This window comes from Cynocephalus volans, chromosome 3 (genome assembly GCF_027409185.1).
Source record: "Cynocephalus volans isolate mCynVol1 chromosome 3, mCynVol1.pri, whole genome shotgun sequence".
NCBI classification, from domain to species: domain Eukaryota; kingdom Metazoa; phylum Chordata; class Mammalia; order Dermoptera; family Cynocephalidae; genus Cynocephalus; species Cynocephalus volans.
Window position 1 is genome coordinate 94,610,538 of NC_084462.1, and position 17,796 is coordinate 94,628,333.

Consider the following 17,796-nt stretch of genomic DNA (forward strand, 5'->3'; position numbering starts at 1 on the left):
AAAAGGTGAACCTTTTGAAATACCAAAAAACCCAATTGTTTATAAATTAAAGTTCAAAGGATACCCATCTTGAAGAGAAAGAAATATGGCAAGTATAACAGAATACACATAATTATAAAATACTATGACAGAGTTAAGACCAAACATATCAGTCATAGCAATAAATATGCATCGGCTTAATTCACATATTAAAATTAAAAGATACTCAGGCTGGTTGGCTAGCTCAGTTGGTTAGAGCATGGTGTTGTAACACCAAGACCAAGGGATCCTGGTACTGGCCAAAAAAAAAAAAAAAGATTTTCAGTTTGGTTATAGCTAGGTATATATGCTGAATACAAGACACACACCTGAAAAAAGTGTTTCAGAAAGGGATGGACAGAGATATATCAGAAAAATGGAAACAGTCAGAAAAAAGTAATGATCCTGATATCAGACAATGTAGAATTCAAGCCAAACTTTAAAAGTTACAGGATGGAACGGCACTTTTTTTTTTTTTTTTTTGGGCAGCTGGGCAGTAATGGGATCCAAACCCATGACCTTGTTGTTACAAAGATGCATCTCTAACCAACTAAGCTAACTGCCAGCCAGAAGGACAGTTTTTAATGCAAGTACCACAATTCACAAGTGAGATATAAAGTTTATTAATATTTAGTCATCGGAATCATGACACTCACCTTTAGGAAGTAACAACTAGAGGAGATTCAAGGAGACATACACAGACACACACTAGTAATCAGGGATTTTAATGCACCACTCTCATTTCAAGACAGATCAAGTGAACAATGAGTAAGATAGAAGAGTTGGGCTGGCCTGTGGCTCACTTGGGAGAGTGCGGTGCTGATAACACCAAGGCCACAGGTTCAGATCCCTATATAGGGATGGCCGGTTCGCTTACTGGCTGAGCGTGGTGCTGACAACACCAAGTCAAGAGTTAAGATCCCCTTACCGGCCATCTTTAAAAAAAAAAAAAAGAAGAGTTAAACAACATGATCAGTAAGGTTTTATTCATATTTTTTGAACTCTACACACTGATGATAGAGACTACAGCTTGTGCTCAGGTACCCCTGGAACATTCACAAAAATTGATCAGATATTAGGTCACAAAAAATATATAAATAGTTCAATAAAGTAGAATATTATACAATCTGATCACACTGCAATAAAACTATATATTACTATCAAAAACAAAAATATCAAAGGCCTTTCCACCTGGAAATTAAAAAACCTCGTATGAAAATATTTTTGGATGAAAGGGAAAATATAAACTGAAGTAATAGAAAAGAAAATGATAATGTAAACATTATGTATCAGAATCTATGGGATAAATTTAAAGCAAAGATCAGAGGAAAATTTATGGCATAAACAAGGAGGTACATAATATCAATATGTCTTATTACTGATGATATTAATGTTGATAATTTGGTTACAGTGGCCAGATTTCTCCACTGTGAAGTTATTGTTTTCTCTTTGTTAGTAATAAGAAACTTGTGGGCATATACTTTGTGACTATGTCAGTTTCTTTTTTCTCATCATACTTTGCCCAGTAATTTTAGCATCCATCTGTGAATCTCATCCACAACTCTGGCTCTCTAAGAAAAAGTTTGCCAACCTCTGAATTATCTTTCTTTGCAAATAATATGGTAGAATAACCTGGAAAATCATAGAGAATCAATGTTAAAGAGAAGAATGATGATGTATGTCACACGACTCTGAATTTCTTAGTAAAGGGAGAATGAAAGTTCAGAAGAATGTAAGATGATGCTTTAAATCAGGAGTCAGGGCATGGCCTGTTAGCTTGCTGTTTAGAGCAGGATGTCATAACACCAAGGTTAAAGGCTCAAATCCCCAATTAGCCAGCGGTAGTGTCACCCACCTGCCCCGCAAAAAAAAAAAAAAAGGTATCAGCAAACATTATTCGTGAAGGGCCAGATAAATATCTATAGGCTATGCTGTCTCTGTCATCACTAGCACTGCCATTGTCAAGCCAGAGCAACCACAGGCAATATGTAAACATGTGCATGTGACTGTGTTCAATAACACTCTACTTTAAAAAATAGGTGGGCGGCCAGATTTGGCTTACAGGTCCTGGTTTGCTTTAAATTATGGGGAGGGGAATATAGAAAGGATGTCCATTCTTACTACTTTCCTTGATATTTCTTTAGTTCTTCCCTACGTCTTACCTTTTTTCCCCTTATCTGCTTCTGTTATATCTTGATTTCAAACACAGACCATGCACTAATAATACCCTCACATATACTTTCTGACTCATTCATATTCCTGAACATGATATAATTTTCCTGGAAAGGAATTATTTCTTTCCATATATCAGACTTCAGATTTGGATCAGAGTTTAGGAAAAGGAAGAAAATAATAATAATTATGGAAGGAGTAAAAAGTGGGGAATAAGTACAGACGAGAGGCTACTGGAGGGTGGGAGAAGAACCTGAGTCATGTGGAAGAGAACCTGTGTGGAGAAGATAGATGAGTTCCTTGAAGTATGTGGTATTATACTGAAACACAAGAGAAGAGAGGGACACTAGGATTGAATGAAAGTAGAAGCGGCTTCTAGGTGGAGGCATGGTTTACTTCCTGAAGAATGGGAGAAAGAAATGCCAAAGAATTGGGGTAATTAGAAGGAAGCAGAGTAGTGGCTAGGCAGAAGAGGAAAGGAAGAAATAGAAAAAGAGGGTGGCTAGTAGACTGAGCTTCTTGAGTTTAAATATTCGTCCATTTGCCTTTCCCTTTCCTCAGGGATAGAGAGAATTCTTTCAATAAATATTTGGATTACCACATAGCACATATATGTTAATGTCAGTTGTAATTCTTGCATCAGTAAATATGTTAATCTCATATCTGAAATATCTTTTAATAGCCAATTTATTTCTGATCTTTAATTATCTTTATAATAAATCTGTTTATTTTAACTAAGTCCAAACTACCTTTTTAATATGCTCTCATTGTCAGAACTACAGTGACTAGTACATTGCTAGGATATAAGGTTTTTTCCTGAGAGCCATTATCAGTGCTTTTCTAGATTATATGCCTATAACCTATTGATAATGAGGTTCATCTTCTAGCATTGACCCATTTAAGTAGAGGTGGTAGTGAGGGACATTAAGTCAGGTGGAACATGTACCTGACAACTCATTGATCATTTCACAAGCATATTAAGTATTTATGACACCTGTGTGAGTGTACCCTTAGAGTGGTTCATAAGAGAATGCTTATTTTGCCGCTCACAACAATTACATGTGTCAGTATAATCTATTGAAGACTTTTTGATTTTTAGACAGATCACTTCTAACAAGAGGTTTCATTGTGTGCTAAATATTGTGTTCAGTCAGCAATATTAAAAAGAAATAAACTAGTGTATAGAGTTATAGAACATTAGAGTTGTTGCAGGCCTTTTTCACTCAGTGAATGATAGATGAGAACTAGAAAGCCTACTCGTGGACCAGAGTCTTAAGGGAGAGATGACCAACCATGTAAATAGGATGTGGAATTACTTTGAAGGAAATGTACAGATAAATATACAGATTAATATTTTCTATTTTTCTCCAGGTCAGTTCATGCAGAACTATATGAATTATATAATTACCGAATTTCCAATTTCCCATTTAGGGCAAGAATTTTCTTCTTCCTGTTCATGTTGCTACAGGCCTTGTGTGTAGTAGGTGCTTAATAAAAACTCTGTAAATGAAAAAGCAGTACACATTTCATATTATAAAAAACATAGCTGATATGAAACCTGTTTATTTCCTTATGGATTAACATTTTACTGTTTATAATTTTTTTTATTCTCTAAGAAAAATGGGTAAAGAATAGAAATGTTATTATAATTGAGGAAAGCTTCTTGCAAAATTGGCCAAATGTTTCTAAATTTTAAAGTGATTTTAATTCAGTGAATTGTTGTATTATAATTTGTATTTTTAAGTCAGCTTGAAAATTCTAATTGACCAAAACTTATGTTTTATTTTGTGGAATTGGCATGACCTAAATTTTCAAGGTTTTTTTTTAAACGTTCTTAATTATGTATGAACTTCATGATTTAAATCCAGAAACAAAATGTTGGATAGTCTCATAGTAGTTTTTGATTCTGGTCTTTTAAAGTCCTACCTTTTTCTCTTCCCTTATTTTTAGAATTGCCAATGCCACTCCCATCCCAGGAGACTTGCTTCGAGAAAATACAGATGAGGTGTTTCCAGATGAACAGCTTAGTGATGGGGAGAATGGCATCCCTGTTGGTGTGTCACCAGATAAATTGCCTGGATCTCTGGGACACCCTCGTCCCCAGGAGAAGGATGTCTGGGAAGAGATGGATGCCAACAAGAACAAGATAAAGCTTGGAATTTGTAAGGTGTGTATTTCTTGCATAGGAAGTGATGTCTTTCTATATACTTATATTTTTCTCCTATTGTTGCAGCAAAGTATCATGATTGTCAATTCTGAATGAGAAGTGAACAGAATATTGTATTGCTAGTTATTTAAATAATTTTAATTGCAATATTTTGGCTAATTTGGACCATAACATCCAAACATTAATCTTCATCTTGTATTTTGTGGAAAAATTAAAGTACTTAAAAAAAATAACCAGATGTTGAGACTAAAAGAAAAGACATCTATGGAACAGAATAATGGGACGAGGCTCCGTGCCCTTTCCTTAGTATGGACCAGAGGAGCTATGAGTGTCCACTCTAAACATTTTCTTAAATGGAGGTGGGGAAGTGAGGGTTGGAAGTGTAATGCATCAAACTGATCATGAACTTACAATGTGGATATTGAGTAAATGATGTGATGTTTTTCTTCATTAGAATTGCAAGCAGGCCCACTTGTCATTATGGGGAGACATATACAAGGGTACTTCAAAAAGTTCACACAAAAATGGAATTAAAAGATAATCTGAATCTTTCCATGAAATTTTTGAAGACCCTTCATAGATTTCTGAATTATATGGCTAATTTTTAGTTATCTTGGGGCAGATTTGTCCCTAACTTTTCTTTATTCTTACTGTTCCTTGTCATTTCTCCTTTCATAGAAGATAAAATAAAGATAATGGGATAGAAGGGCAATGAATTATTTTTGATCCTTCTTAAGTGTTTTTATAAAGGTTTGGTTGGGAGGGAGGTTAAATTTACAGGTGTGAAATGAGGCTTTGGGCTCAAGCCTATTAAAATGATTGATAGAATGTTAGCTAGTCATGCTTTATGAATGGGGAATATATCTCAAGAAGAATCTTTCATGATCAGTTTCTAGGAGCTTGGCCTACCTTTGGAAAATTGTTTAACTGTGTAATTAAAGAAATTAACTTAAGGACATTGTTTTAGTTCATTCAGGCTGCTATAACAAAATACCATAAAATGGGTACCTTATAAAAGACAGAAATTTATTTCTCACAGTTTGGAGGCTAGGAAGTCTAAGATCAAGGCAGACTTGGTATCTGGTGAAGGCCTGCTTTCTGGCTCCTTCTTAATGTGTCCTCACACGGTGAAAGGGGCAAGAGGTCTTTCACTTGGGCCTCTTTTATAAGGACACTGATGTCATTCATGAGGGCTCCACCTCCATGACGTAATCACCTCTCAAAGTCCCCACCTCCTAATACCATCACTTTAGGATAAGGATTTCAACATAGGAATTTTGGGGGACACAATTGTGCAGACCATAGCAGGAATATACTTTCAGCCATGGGAGTCGCTGACAGAAAGTTCTCTGCATAGATGTGAAATGTCACAACGTGGTCTGGCTGTTGAATAAGTACTTCTCTGGACTAATAGTAATCAGGAATGAGTAGTGAAAAGTAGGCAGGGAATCAGTGTCAGATTTTTGTAGTGTCAACTGTGGCTGTCTTTAAGGCACCAGGAACAAATTCTTCTTATGGCAAAAAATCACTGGTGACATTTTCAGTTGGCAGCCCGTATGAATATCTGTGTATATGAGAGAGTGAAATGGCACTTGACATACAAGAGCTTAATTACTTTAGTTTTCTGTCTTTCACCCATTATCACTTTTTTTTTTTTTTTTTTTAAATTTTATTTTTATTTTATTTTATTTTTTTTTAATTTTATTTTGTCGATATACATTGTAGCTGATTAATGCTCCCCATCACCAAAACCTCCCTCCCTTCTCCCTCCCCCCCTCCCCCCAACCATGTCCTTTCTGTTTGTTTGTTGTATCAACTTCAAATAATTGTGGTTGTTGTATCTTCTTACCCCCCCCCGTTTGTGTGTGTATGTGTGTATGTGTGTGTGTGAATTTATATATTAATTTTTAGCTCCCACCAATAAGTGAGAACATGTGGTATTTCTCTTTCTGTGCCTGACTTGTTTCACTTAATATAATTCTCTCGAGGTCCATCCATGTTGTTGCAAATGGCAGTATTTCATTCGTTTTTATAGCTGAGTAGTATTCCATTGTGTAGATGTACCACATTTTCCGTATCCACTCATCTGATGATGGGCATTTGGGCTGGTTCCAACTCTTGGCTATTGTAAAGAGTGCTGCGATGAACATTGGGGAACAGGTATACCTTCGACTTGATGATTTCCATTCCTCTGGGTATATTCCCAACAGTGGGATGGCTGGGTCGTATGGTAGATCTATTTGCAATTGTTTAAGGAACCTCCATACCATTTTCCATAGAGGCTGCACCATTTTGCAGTCCCACCAACAATGTATGAGAGTTCCTTTTTCTCCGCAGCCTCGCCAGCATTTATCGTTCATAGTCTTTTGGATTTTAGCCATCCTAACTGGGGTTAGATGGTATCTCAATGTGGTTTTGATTTGCATTTCCCGGATGCTGAGTGATGTTGAGCATTTTTTCATATGTCTGTTGGCCATTTGGATATCTTCCTTAGAGAAATGCCTACTTAGCTCTTTTGCCCATTTTTTAATTGGGTTGCTTGTTTTCTTCTTGTAAAGTTGTTTGAGTTCCTTATATATTCTGGATATTAATCCTTTGTCAGATGTATATTTTGCAAATATTTTCTCCCACTCTGTTGGTTGTCTTTTAACTCTTTTAATTGTTTCTTTTGCTGTGCAGAAGCTTTTTAGTTTGATATAATCCCATTTGTTTATTTTTCCTTTGGTTGCCCGTGCTTTTGGGGTCGTATTCATGAAGTCTGTGCCCAGTCCTATTTCCTGAAGTGTTTCCCCTATGTTTTCTTTAAGAAGTTTTATTGTCTCAGGGTGTATATTTAAATCCTTAATCCATTTTGAGTTGATTTTAGTATATGGTGAGAGGTATGGATCTAGTTTCATTCTCCTGCATAACAATATCCAGTTATCCCAGCACCACTTGCTGAAGAGGCAGTCCCTTCCCCAGTGAATAGGCTTGGTGCCTTTGTCAAAGATCAGATGGCAGTAAGTGTGTGGGTTGATTTCTGGATTCTCTATTCTATTCCATTGGTCAGTGTGTCTGTTTTTATGCCAGTACCATACTGTTTTGGTTATTATAGCTTTGTAGTATAGCTTAAAGTCAGGTAGTGTTATGCCTCCAGCTTTATTTTTTTTGCTGAGCATTGCTTTGGCTATTCGTGGTCTTTTATTGTTCCATATAAATGTCTGAATAGTTTTTTCCATTTCTGAGAAAAATGTCTTTGGAATTTTGATGGGGATTGCATTGAATTTGTATATCACCTTGGGTAGTATGGACATTTTCACTATGTTGATTCTTCCAATCCAAGAGCATGGGATATCTTTCCATCTTCTTGTATCCTCTCTAATTTCTCTCAGCAGTGGTTTGTAGTTCTCATTATAGAGATTTTTCACCTCCTTGGTTAACTCAATTCCTAAGTATTTTATTTTTTTGGTGGCTATTGTAAATGGGCAGGCTTTCTTGATTTCTCCTTCTGCATGTTCACTATTGGAGAAAAGAAATGCTACTGATTTTTGTGTGTTGATTTTGTATCCTGCTACTGTGCTGAAATCATTTATCAATTCCAACAGTTTTTTTGTAGAGGTTTTAGGCTGTTCGATATATAGGATCATGTCATCTGCAAACAGGGACAGTTTGACTTCATCTTTTCCAATCTGGATGCCCTTTATTTCCTTCTCTTCTCTGATTGCTCTGGCTAGTACTTCCAACACTATGTTGAATAGGAGTGGTGAGAGTGGGCATCCTTGTCTAGTGCCTGTTCTTAAAGGAAAAGCTTTCAGCTTTTCCCCATTCAGGATGATATTGGCAGTGGGTTTGGCATATATGGCTTTAATTATGTTGAGATACTTTCCCTCTATACCTAACTTATAGAGGGTCTTTGTCATGAATGAGTGCTGAACTTTATCAAATGCTTTTTCAGCATCTATAGAGATGATCATATGGTCCTTGTGTTTGAGTTTATTAATATGGTGTATCACATTTATTGATTTGCGTATGTTGAACCAACCTTGCATCCCTGGGATGAATCCCACTTGATCGTGATGAATAATTTTTCGTATGTGTTGCTGTATTCTGTTTGCTAGTATTTTAGTGAGGATTTTTGCATCTATATTCATCAAGGATATCGGCCTGTAGTTTTCTTTTTTGGTTATATCTTTACCTGGTTTTGGTATCAGGATGATGTTTGCTTCATAGAATGAGTTTGGGAGATTTGCGTCCGTTTCAATCTTTTGGAATAGTTTGTAAAGAATCGGTGTCAATTCCTCTTTGAATGTTTGGTAAAATTCTGCTGTGAATCCATCTGGTCCTGGGCTTTTCTTTGTTGGGAGCCTTCTGATAACAGCTTCAATCTCCTTTATTGTTATTGGTCTGTTCAAATTTTCTACGTCTTCACGGTTCAGTTTTGGGAGCTTGTGTGTGTCCAGAAATTTATCCATTTCCTCCAGATTTTCAAATTTGTTGGCGTATAGTTGTTTATAGTAGTCTCGAATGATTCCTTGTATTTCAGATGAATCAGTTGTAATATCGCCTTTTTCATTTCTAATTTTTGTTATTTGAGTCTTCTCTCTCCTTTTTTTTGTTAGCCATGCTAATGGTTTGTCAATTTTATTTATCTTTTCAAAAAACCAACTTTTTGATTCGTTGATCTTTTGAATTGTTTTTTGGTTTTCAATTTCATTCAGTTCTGCTCTGATCTTAATGATTTCTTTCCGTCTGCTAACTTTAGGATTGGATTGTTCTTGTTTTTCTAGTTCTTTAAGGTGAAGTGTTAGGTTGTTCACTTGCCATCTTTCCATTCTTCTGAAGTGAGCATTTAATGCAATAAATTTTCCCCTCAATACTGCTTTTGCAGTATCCCACAGGTTTTGGTATGATGTATCATTGTTTTCATTAGTTTCAATAAACTTTTTGATTTCCTGCTTGATTTCTTCTTGGACCCATATGTCATTAAGTAGAATGCTGTTTAATTTCCATGTGTTTGTATAGTTTCCAGAGTTTTGTTTGTTATTAATTTCTAGTTTTAATCCATTGTGGTCTGAGAAGATACATGGGATAATTCCAATTTTTTTGAATTTATTGAGACTTGATTTGTGACCTAATATGTGATCTATCTTGGAGAATGATCCATGTGCTGATGAGAAGAATGAATATTCTGAGGTTGTTGGGTGGAATGTTCTGTAGATATCTGCCAATTCCAATTGGTCTAGAGTCTTGTTTAGATCTTGTGTTTCTCTACTGATTCTTTGCCTAGATGATCTGTCTAATATTGACAGTGGAGTGTTCAGGTCCCCTGCTATTATGGTATTAGTGTCTATTTCCTTCTTTAGGTCTAATAGAGTTTGTTTTATAAATCTGGCTGCTCCAACATTGGGTGCGTACATATTTATGATTGTTATGTCTTCTTGATGGATCAGTCCTTTTATCATTAAGTAGTGTCCCTCATTGTCTCTTTTTATGGTTTTTAGTTTAAAGTCTATTTTGTCAGATATAAGAATAGCCACTCCAGCTCGTTTTTCTTTTCTGTTTGCATGGTAAATCTTTTTCCATCCTTTTACTCTTAGTCTGTGTGAATCTTTATGGGTGAGGTGGGTCTCTTGTAGGCAGCATATAGTTGGGTCCTGCTTTTTGATCCAGTCAGCCAGTCTGTGTCTTTTAATTGGGGAATTTAAGCCTTTAACATTAAGAGTTGTTATTGAAAGGTGTTGATTTATTCTTAGCATTTTATTGGTTGTTTGGTTGTCTTAGGTGTCTTTTGTTCCTTGCTTTCTGATTTACTGTTTGGTTTCTTTGTTTGTTGGTTCCTTAGGTTGTAGATAGTGTTTTTGTTAGCTTGTTTTCTCTTCATGAATGCCATTTTTATTGTACTAGCAGGTTTAGATTTTTCTTAGGTTTTTATGGCAGTGGTAGTTATTTTTCAGGAACCAAACCCAGTACTCCCTTGAGGATTTCTTGTAAGGGTGGTCTTGTGGTAGTGAACTCCCGCAGTTTTTGTTTGTCTGAGAAATATACTATTTGCCCCTCATTTCGGAAGGATAGCCTTGCAGGGTAGAGTATTCTTGGCTGGCAATCTTTGTCTTTTAGTATTTTGAAAATATCATCCCATTCCTTTCTAGCTTTTAGGGTTTGTGATGAAAAGTCTGATGTTAACCTGATTGGGGCTCCCTTATAGGTGATTTGACGCTTCTCTCTTGCAGCTTTTAAGATTCTCTCTTTGTCTCTGAGTTTTGCCAATTTGACTATGACATGTCTTGGAGAAGGCCTTTTTGGGTTGAATACATTTGGAGATCGTTGAGCTTCCTGGATCTGAAGATCTGTGATTTTTCCTATACCTGGGAAGTTTTCTGCCACTATTTTGTTGAATATGTTTTCAATGGAATCTCCATTTTCCTCCCCTTCTGGAATACCCATGACTCGGATATTTGAGCGCTTGAGGTTGTCTGATATCTCTCTCAGATTTTCTTCCATGTCCTTGATTCTTTTTTCTTTCTTTTTGTCTGCTTGTGTTATTTCAAACAGCCCTTCTTCAAGTTCAGAGGTTCTCTCTTCAACTTCGACAAGCCTGCTGGTTAAACTCTCCGTTGTGTTTTTTATTTCGCTGAATAACTTCTTCAGTTCAGCAAGTTCTGCTACATTTTTTTTCAGGACATTGATTTCCTTGTATATTTCCTCTTTCAGATCCTGTATACTTTTCCTCATTTCATCATGATGTCTAGCTGAGTTTTCTTGTATCTCATTCAGTTTCCTTAGAATTATCACTCGAAATTCCTTATCAGTTATTTCAAGGGCTTCTTGTTCTATAGGATCTAGAGTATGAGATTTATTAACTTTTGGTGGTGTACTTTCTTGATTTTTTGTATTTCTGGTGTCTTTTTTTTGGTGTTTATTCATTGTGGCAGGGGGTTTCACAGTCCACCGGTTTAAGACTAATGACTAACTAGGATGTTGCTGTGGTTGCCAATTTGGTATGGCTCCCGCCGTGACTGCTCAGTTGGCCTCTAGTGTCTTGTGTGTGTGGTTGCCTCGGGTCTTGGGCTTCTCCGGGGATCCACCTTTCTGGTCAGCTTGTACTCTGCTGGGCTGGTGGATCACGTACCACAGGGTGTGTGATCTCTGTTGAGCTTTCACTTTCTGTACAGGACTTCTCCCCGTTCAGTGTGCTCTGGCCCAGGCTGTTAGATCGTGCAGTGGCGACCCCACCGGGTGTGTGGTTTCTGTCGAGTCTCCGCCTCCCTGGCCGCACGTCTCCCCCCTCTGTGCACACTGTGCTGGGTTGGGGCGTGTCTTCTGCACCCCTCGTCTATCAGCTGGGCCTTCAAGACCCTGCTCAGCACCGCCTCGCCCAGGAAGTCTACCAGGTTTCTGCTAGGCACAGACGACCAGTCTCTCTGGGTGCCTTTGTAGCACTGTGTAGATCTTTCTCGGGTCTTGTTCACCTTTGTATCCCCCCGGTATAAACCGAGTCTAGTGCCCGCCTGCAGCCTGCTCTCCGGCAGGTTCAAGCAGACCTGGGAACTCTCCTACCACACTATTCCCAACCAGAAATTCGTTAGGCTTTTTTCCAAACTGGTGGTCGCAGAGATGGTATCTGCCTCCCAGTAACAGGAAGTTTACCGGGGCCGGAGTCCAGGGTGTGGTGGAGTGACAGTCGGCCCGCCCGTACTTCCTAGCCCTCCCAAAACTGGTCGGGACGCCCCACACCCCCAGCCCTGCCAGAGCACCGTGGAGGGAGTGGGAGAGGAGGTCGGCCCGCAGGGTCCGGAAAGCCCTGCGCCAGGCCAAGCAAATGGGCTCAGTGATGGCCGAGCAGGGCGGAGCTGCCCGCACCTGGGAAAATGGAGGCAGCACCGGGGCAATGAGTGGCCTGGTGGTGCAGGCGGGGAGCCGCGTGGGCATCCACCCCCCGAACAGAGCTTTGCCAGGGATCACTCACAGTGCTGTGCCAGGTCGGGCGCTCGCTCTGTCTCTGGTTTGTTGCCTTCCGTGTTCTCGGCGCTGCCGCCTCGGGCTGTTCAGTCGCGGCGCCGCTCGGGCGCTCCCAGGAGTCTTCTTTAATGCCGGCCTGAAACCTCGAATCCTGGATAGGGCAGCTGGCTGCCTTCAGTGCGGCCCCAGCCTCCGGGATCCTGGCTGCATCCACAGCAGCCCTGGCGCCGTGTTCCCTGTTTCAAGACTCGCTTTTGCAGCTAAGAATCAGTTCTTTTCCTGCTCCACACTTCAAAGCTGTTGCCTGTAAATGAGGCAGCCTCTCCTGCCGGGGGCAAAGTGGCGTTGAGCCCCCACGACCGGCCAGCAGCAGCAGTCCTCCCTTAAGAGATGGCCAGAGAAAGGTCCACAAGTTTCCCGGCTGCCTGAGGCCCAGTGGCCACCTTTTCCACCTCAGCTACTCCGCGCCAGCCGCCGCCGCCGCCGCCATCTTGAAACTCCCCATTATCACTTTTTAATCTCAGTGAAATTTAAATGGCAGATGGTTTCGCCACTTAAGTCAGTGTCTATTATTTGCTATTGTGGTGATATGAAGTTTCTTGAATTTATAATGTATAAAGGGTCTTCAAAAAGTTCATGGAAACATTTGTATTACCTTTTAATTCTATTTTCCCACAAGCTTTTTGAAGTACCCTTGTGTGCTGCTATACATTATAAGCTCTCTACTTGTTTTGAACATCTAGATAAAGCATTAAGGTAAATATTAAAGAGAAGCCAAGTCATTACCTTCTTGATTCATTCATTCTTTCATCACTTCAACAAAGTTTAATTGAGCACCTTCTATTTGCAATTCACTAAGCAAGGGGCTATGCGGTTTAAATATATGTTTTACCTTTAAGGAGCTTCTAGTCTGTTCGGGTAGATATGTGTGTACACAACCAAATATAATACAAGGCAGAACATGATACAAAACAAGATCATTAAAAGGAATTGGAATGCATGCAAATAGAGGTGGAAGTTAGGGACATGCCTTATGGAAAAAGTGGTTGAAGTAGAAGTATAAGCAAAAGTATATAAATGAGAAAATCCATGGATGGAGATTGTAACTTTAGGAATTTATTGCTCATCTAGAAAGAAAATTCTAAGCAGCTATTTGTATTATCTTTTAAAATCTACTTATACTACATATCGAAGAGTATATGTATCACTTCAAAGCATAATAATATAAGCATGTAAACCTAGCAACTGACCCAAGAACTATAACATTATAACATTATTTCTTTTGTATTTGTGCCTCTAATTCCCACTGAGATAACCACTGTCTTAGGTTAGATTCCATAGAAGCAGGGCCACAAAACAAACCTTAACAATTTAAAATAACTGAAATTATACAGAGTATGTTCTCTTACCATAATGGGATTAAACTAATAATCAATAACAGAAAGACAACCGGAAAATCTCTAAACACTTGGAAATTAAACAACGGGCTTCTACATATTTATGGGTCAAAGAGAAAGACTCAAAGGAAAAATTTTTTAAAAATTACATAAAACTATATGAAAGTAAAACTATATCATATCAAAATATGTGGAAAAGCAGTGCTGAGAAGGGAAATTTGTAGCACTAAATACTTACACTGGAAAAGATAAGGTTTCATTTTCTTTTTTTTTTTTGGACCGGAAGTAGGATTTATTAATGGGTGCAGGTAAGGAGGGAGCTGCACAGTGAAAGCCCTCATGAGTGCAGGGCGTGCCACTTGTTCAGGGGGCCACGGTTGGGGATGTATTTAAGCCCACAACCATATGAATGAGCTGTTTCTCAGCCACCATGTCTTCAAATTCATCCGCATTAAACTTGGTAAAGCTCCACTTCTTTGAGATGTGGATCTTCTGGCGGAAAAGGTAAGGTTTCAAATCAATAATCTAATTTCTGCCTCAAGAAATGAAGAAAACAAAAGCAAATGAACCTCTGACAAGCAGAAGGAAGGAAATAAATCCCTTCGTTATTGGATCACAAAAATTTTGATATGTATTCATTCTAATTCTGCTCTATTTTTCCATAATGATTTTATTGCACATGAGTTGTTAAGTGCATACAAGTTTAGAATCTTATATCTTCCAGGTGAATAGAAATTTTGTTTTTTATTACATAGTGACCCTTGCTTTTCTAATCCCACTAATTATTTTTAAGATTAAAGCCAATTTTTTTAGATATTAATATAGTTATGCCACTTTCTTTTGGGTGGGACATGCCTGGTATATCTTTTTTCATTCTTTATCTTTTCCTGTCCTTATTCTTTATTGTGACTTTTGTAAGTGGCATATAACTGGATAGGCTTACAATCTTTGTTTTAATTGGTCAGTGTAATTTATTTACGTTTAGAGTTATTTTTATTTGAACTTTTACGTTACTTTTAAATTTCTATTTGTTCAGCCTTTTTATCTTTCTAGCTCAGTTTTTTTTGGATTACAGTTTTTATTGGTTTATTATTTGATTTTTCTGTTTTCTCTTTGTACTTATTTGGGATTTAAACATTCTAATTTTGTTCTTTTCATAGTTATTCATGAAATTTCCCATGTATTATTAACTTAAAGTCTGAAGTTAAGCAATATCTTAACCACCTTTGTGATATTGCAAGGACCTTAGAACATTTTAACTTTAGTGCCAGTATTTTAGTTCTTTTGTATTTTTTAAATTCTTTCCTTTTTCTTATTAATTTTTTTAAATGGTGTGCATGGCTGTGTTCCAATAAAGCATTATTCGTGGACACTGAAATATGTTCACATAATTCTCACCTGTCACAAATACTGTTCTGTTAATTTTTTCCCCCCAACTATTTGAAAATGTGAAATTTATTCTTAGCTCACAGGCCACACAAAAACAGGTATTTGGCCCTAGTTTGCCAACCACTGAATTTCACTGGCCAAAAAGCTAGAAAGGGAACCTGTTTGGTGCTGATCCCAATCTAATCATTCCTGAGCCCAACTTTATTCTCTGACCTTTCTTGTCTCTCTGCTGTCCTTGAGAAGGAGTTTTCTGCTGTAGCCCTTTCACCCACACCTGAGACACAACCATCTTTTGAACAACCTGCTCCTGGTTGCTGGCATTCTACTAAAGTAGCCTGTATCATGTCAGGAGAAGGCAGAGAATGTGCCCCTGGGGGCTAATAAAGCAAGTGCAGCCTGGAGAAACAAACTTGTAGATTATGTGGGGGTCCTATGTAAACTGGGTAAGAATCCACTCCTGAGACAACACCAGGGACTTCCAGCTAAAGAGGGAAAGAAGAAAGACCTCCATTGACTACACCAAAACAAAGAGGTTCAATAAATACCTGCCTTTTTGTTTTTATCCACATCCCAGCAACTTGACACAATAGCCGGAGAGAAAGTACTTATACGTAGCCTGGCTGGGGAGTTGGAGTGCTGGCACGTGGAATCTCAAGTCAGATCCCAGAACTGAGCAGGGACAAAGGCCTAGGATGGGAGCTGGAGCCAGTCAGACCCTTAGTCCTCCCTGTTTAGGACTGGGAGCCACAGATGACCCTGTGACCTGTCACTGCCCTGATCTGGGTTTTGAGCCATAAAGGCTCAGTGTCATCTTTAGTCACCAATAGGGTCCTGGTGTCCCCTCATCCCCCTTGGACCAGGACAGATAAGCTTTCCTCATTCCATGGTGATGGGAAAAATCTTCCACATCTCGGGGGACTGCGCTCTGAAGTTCACACCTGATTTCGGGGGACAGTTGCGGATGGGGCGGTAGCCGAAGCAGTTCCAGGAGCGCCTCTTTCTGATCTGTTGCCAAGTCTGTCTTGTAGCACTGAACCAAAGTCAGGAGGCACTGGTGCCAGATCACAGGCAGCTCCCGCTTCTCTGTCCAGAACCCCACGAAGTGGAAGATAAGGGCGTCCAGCACCTGGTAGGGCAGTGCATACTTCTTATCCAGCAGCAGTCGTAGGAAGATGCTGTTGGCACCACTGTATTCCATCTCAGCAGTCTTCAGCATGGCTGCACTGGAGTGCAGCACAGGGATGGAGCATTTGGTGATGATGCTACCCACGATGATGGCTTCCCGGAGGATACAAGTGCCTGATCGCACAATGGGATCAGGATCCCTGCAGGAACTCCAGCCCCTCCCTTTCTTCCCTGCCTCTGGGCTTCTTCTACCTTTGAACCAGACTCCAGGCTTGAACAGGGCCTTCTTGAGTGCCATGTAGAGGTGGAAGTTGAGTAGCTTGTATTTGGCAGTGTCATCTCGAACCCCTGGAAGCAGGACAAGGTTGTAGAAGTGCTGGGCTATGCGTTCCTTCAGGTCAGAGGCGAAAATCCTAGTCTTAATTCTTTCCTTTTTAAAAAACATACTCATCATTATTTTTTTCTGCTTTTGAAAAAATAACCTTTTATTTGTTTTTTACTTAAATTTTAAAATTTATTATTAGCATATTCATTCTTACAAATCGTGATATTTCTTTATGCCTTTTGCCTGACCTATCACTTCCTAAACCCTCTCCCTCCCTTTGCCTCATCTCTAGTATCCTTAGGTTTGTTCTCTCCTTCCGAAAGTTCAAAATATTGTTGTGGTCTTTTCTTTCTTTCTTTTCTTCATTCTTTCTTTCTTCCCTCTATCCTTCCCTCCCTCCCTCCCTCCTTTACTTCCTTACTAGCAGCCAGTTATGAGTGAGAACATGTGGTATTTCTGTTTCTTGTGTGGCTTATTTCACTTAACATAATTTTCTCTAGACTCCTCCATGTTGCTGCAAATAGCAGAATTTCATTTTTTTATGGCTGAGTAGTAGTCAATTGTGTATATATACCACATTTTCTTTATCTAATCATCTGTTGATGGGCACTTAGGTTGGTTGCATATTTTGGTAAATAGAGCTGCAGTGAACATAGGAGTGCAGGTATCCCTTTGACATAATGATTTCCATTCCTTTGGATGTGTATGCAGTAGTGGCATTGCTGGATCATATGGTAGCTCTATCTGTAGTTGTTTGAGAAACCTCCAAGCTGTTTTCCATATGGCTCTGCTAGTTTACAGTCCCACAAACAGTGTTGAAGAGATTTTGTTTTGGTGGCTGGCCGGTACTGGGATCTGATCCCTTGACCTCGGTGTTATAAGGCTGTGCTGTAGCCAACTGAGCCAACTGGCCAGCCCCTTAAAAACCTTACTCATTATTAATGTTGCTGTTCTTTTATACATGTAACATTCACATGGACATTCAAAGATGTTTACCATTTTCTCTGATTTCTGAAAGTCCTGGACTCATCTTTCTTCCTGAAATATTTCCTTTAGAAGTCGCTTTATTTCAGGTCTTCTAGTAGAGGATTCTTTCAATTTTTACTTATCTATAAATTTCTTTATTTCAGCCTTGGTGTTCAGAAGTCTGCTGTTCTAATTGGTTTTTTTTGTGTGTTTGTGTGTGTAGGTGATCATTTCCTCCTACCCCTCACCCCCATCTTTCTTTTTCAGCTGCTTTTTAGCTCTTCTCCTTGTCAGTGGTG

The 17,796-nt window shown here is 38.8% G+C and overlaps 1 protein-coding gene across 2 annotated transcripts in view; it reads left to right on the plus strand.

Moving 5' to 3' along the window:
• The window catches only part of TTBK2 (tau tubulin kinase 2), a 146,569-nt gene that overhangs the window by 105,542 nt on the left and 23,231 nt on the right, over positions 1 to 17,796 (plus strand). For both annotated transcript variants that reach the window (XM_063089106.1, XM_063089108.1), the window contains one exon: positions 4,141 to 4,357. In XM_063089106.1, the coding sequence (XP_062945176.1) occupies positions 4,141 to 4,357 (217 nt within the window). The remainder of the gene's footprint in view (positions 1 to 4,140; positions 4,358 to 17,796) is intronic.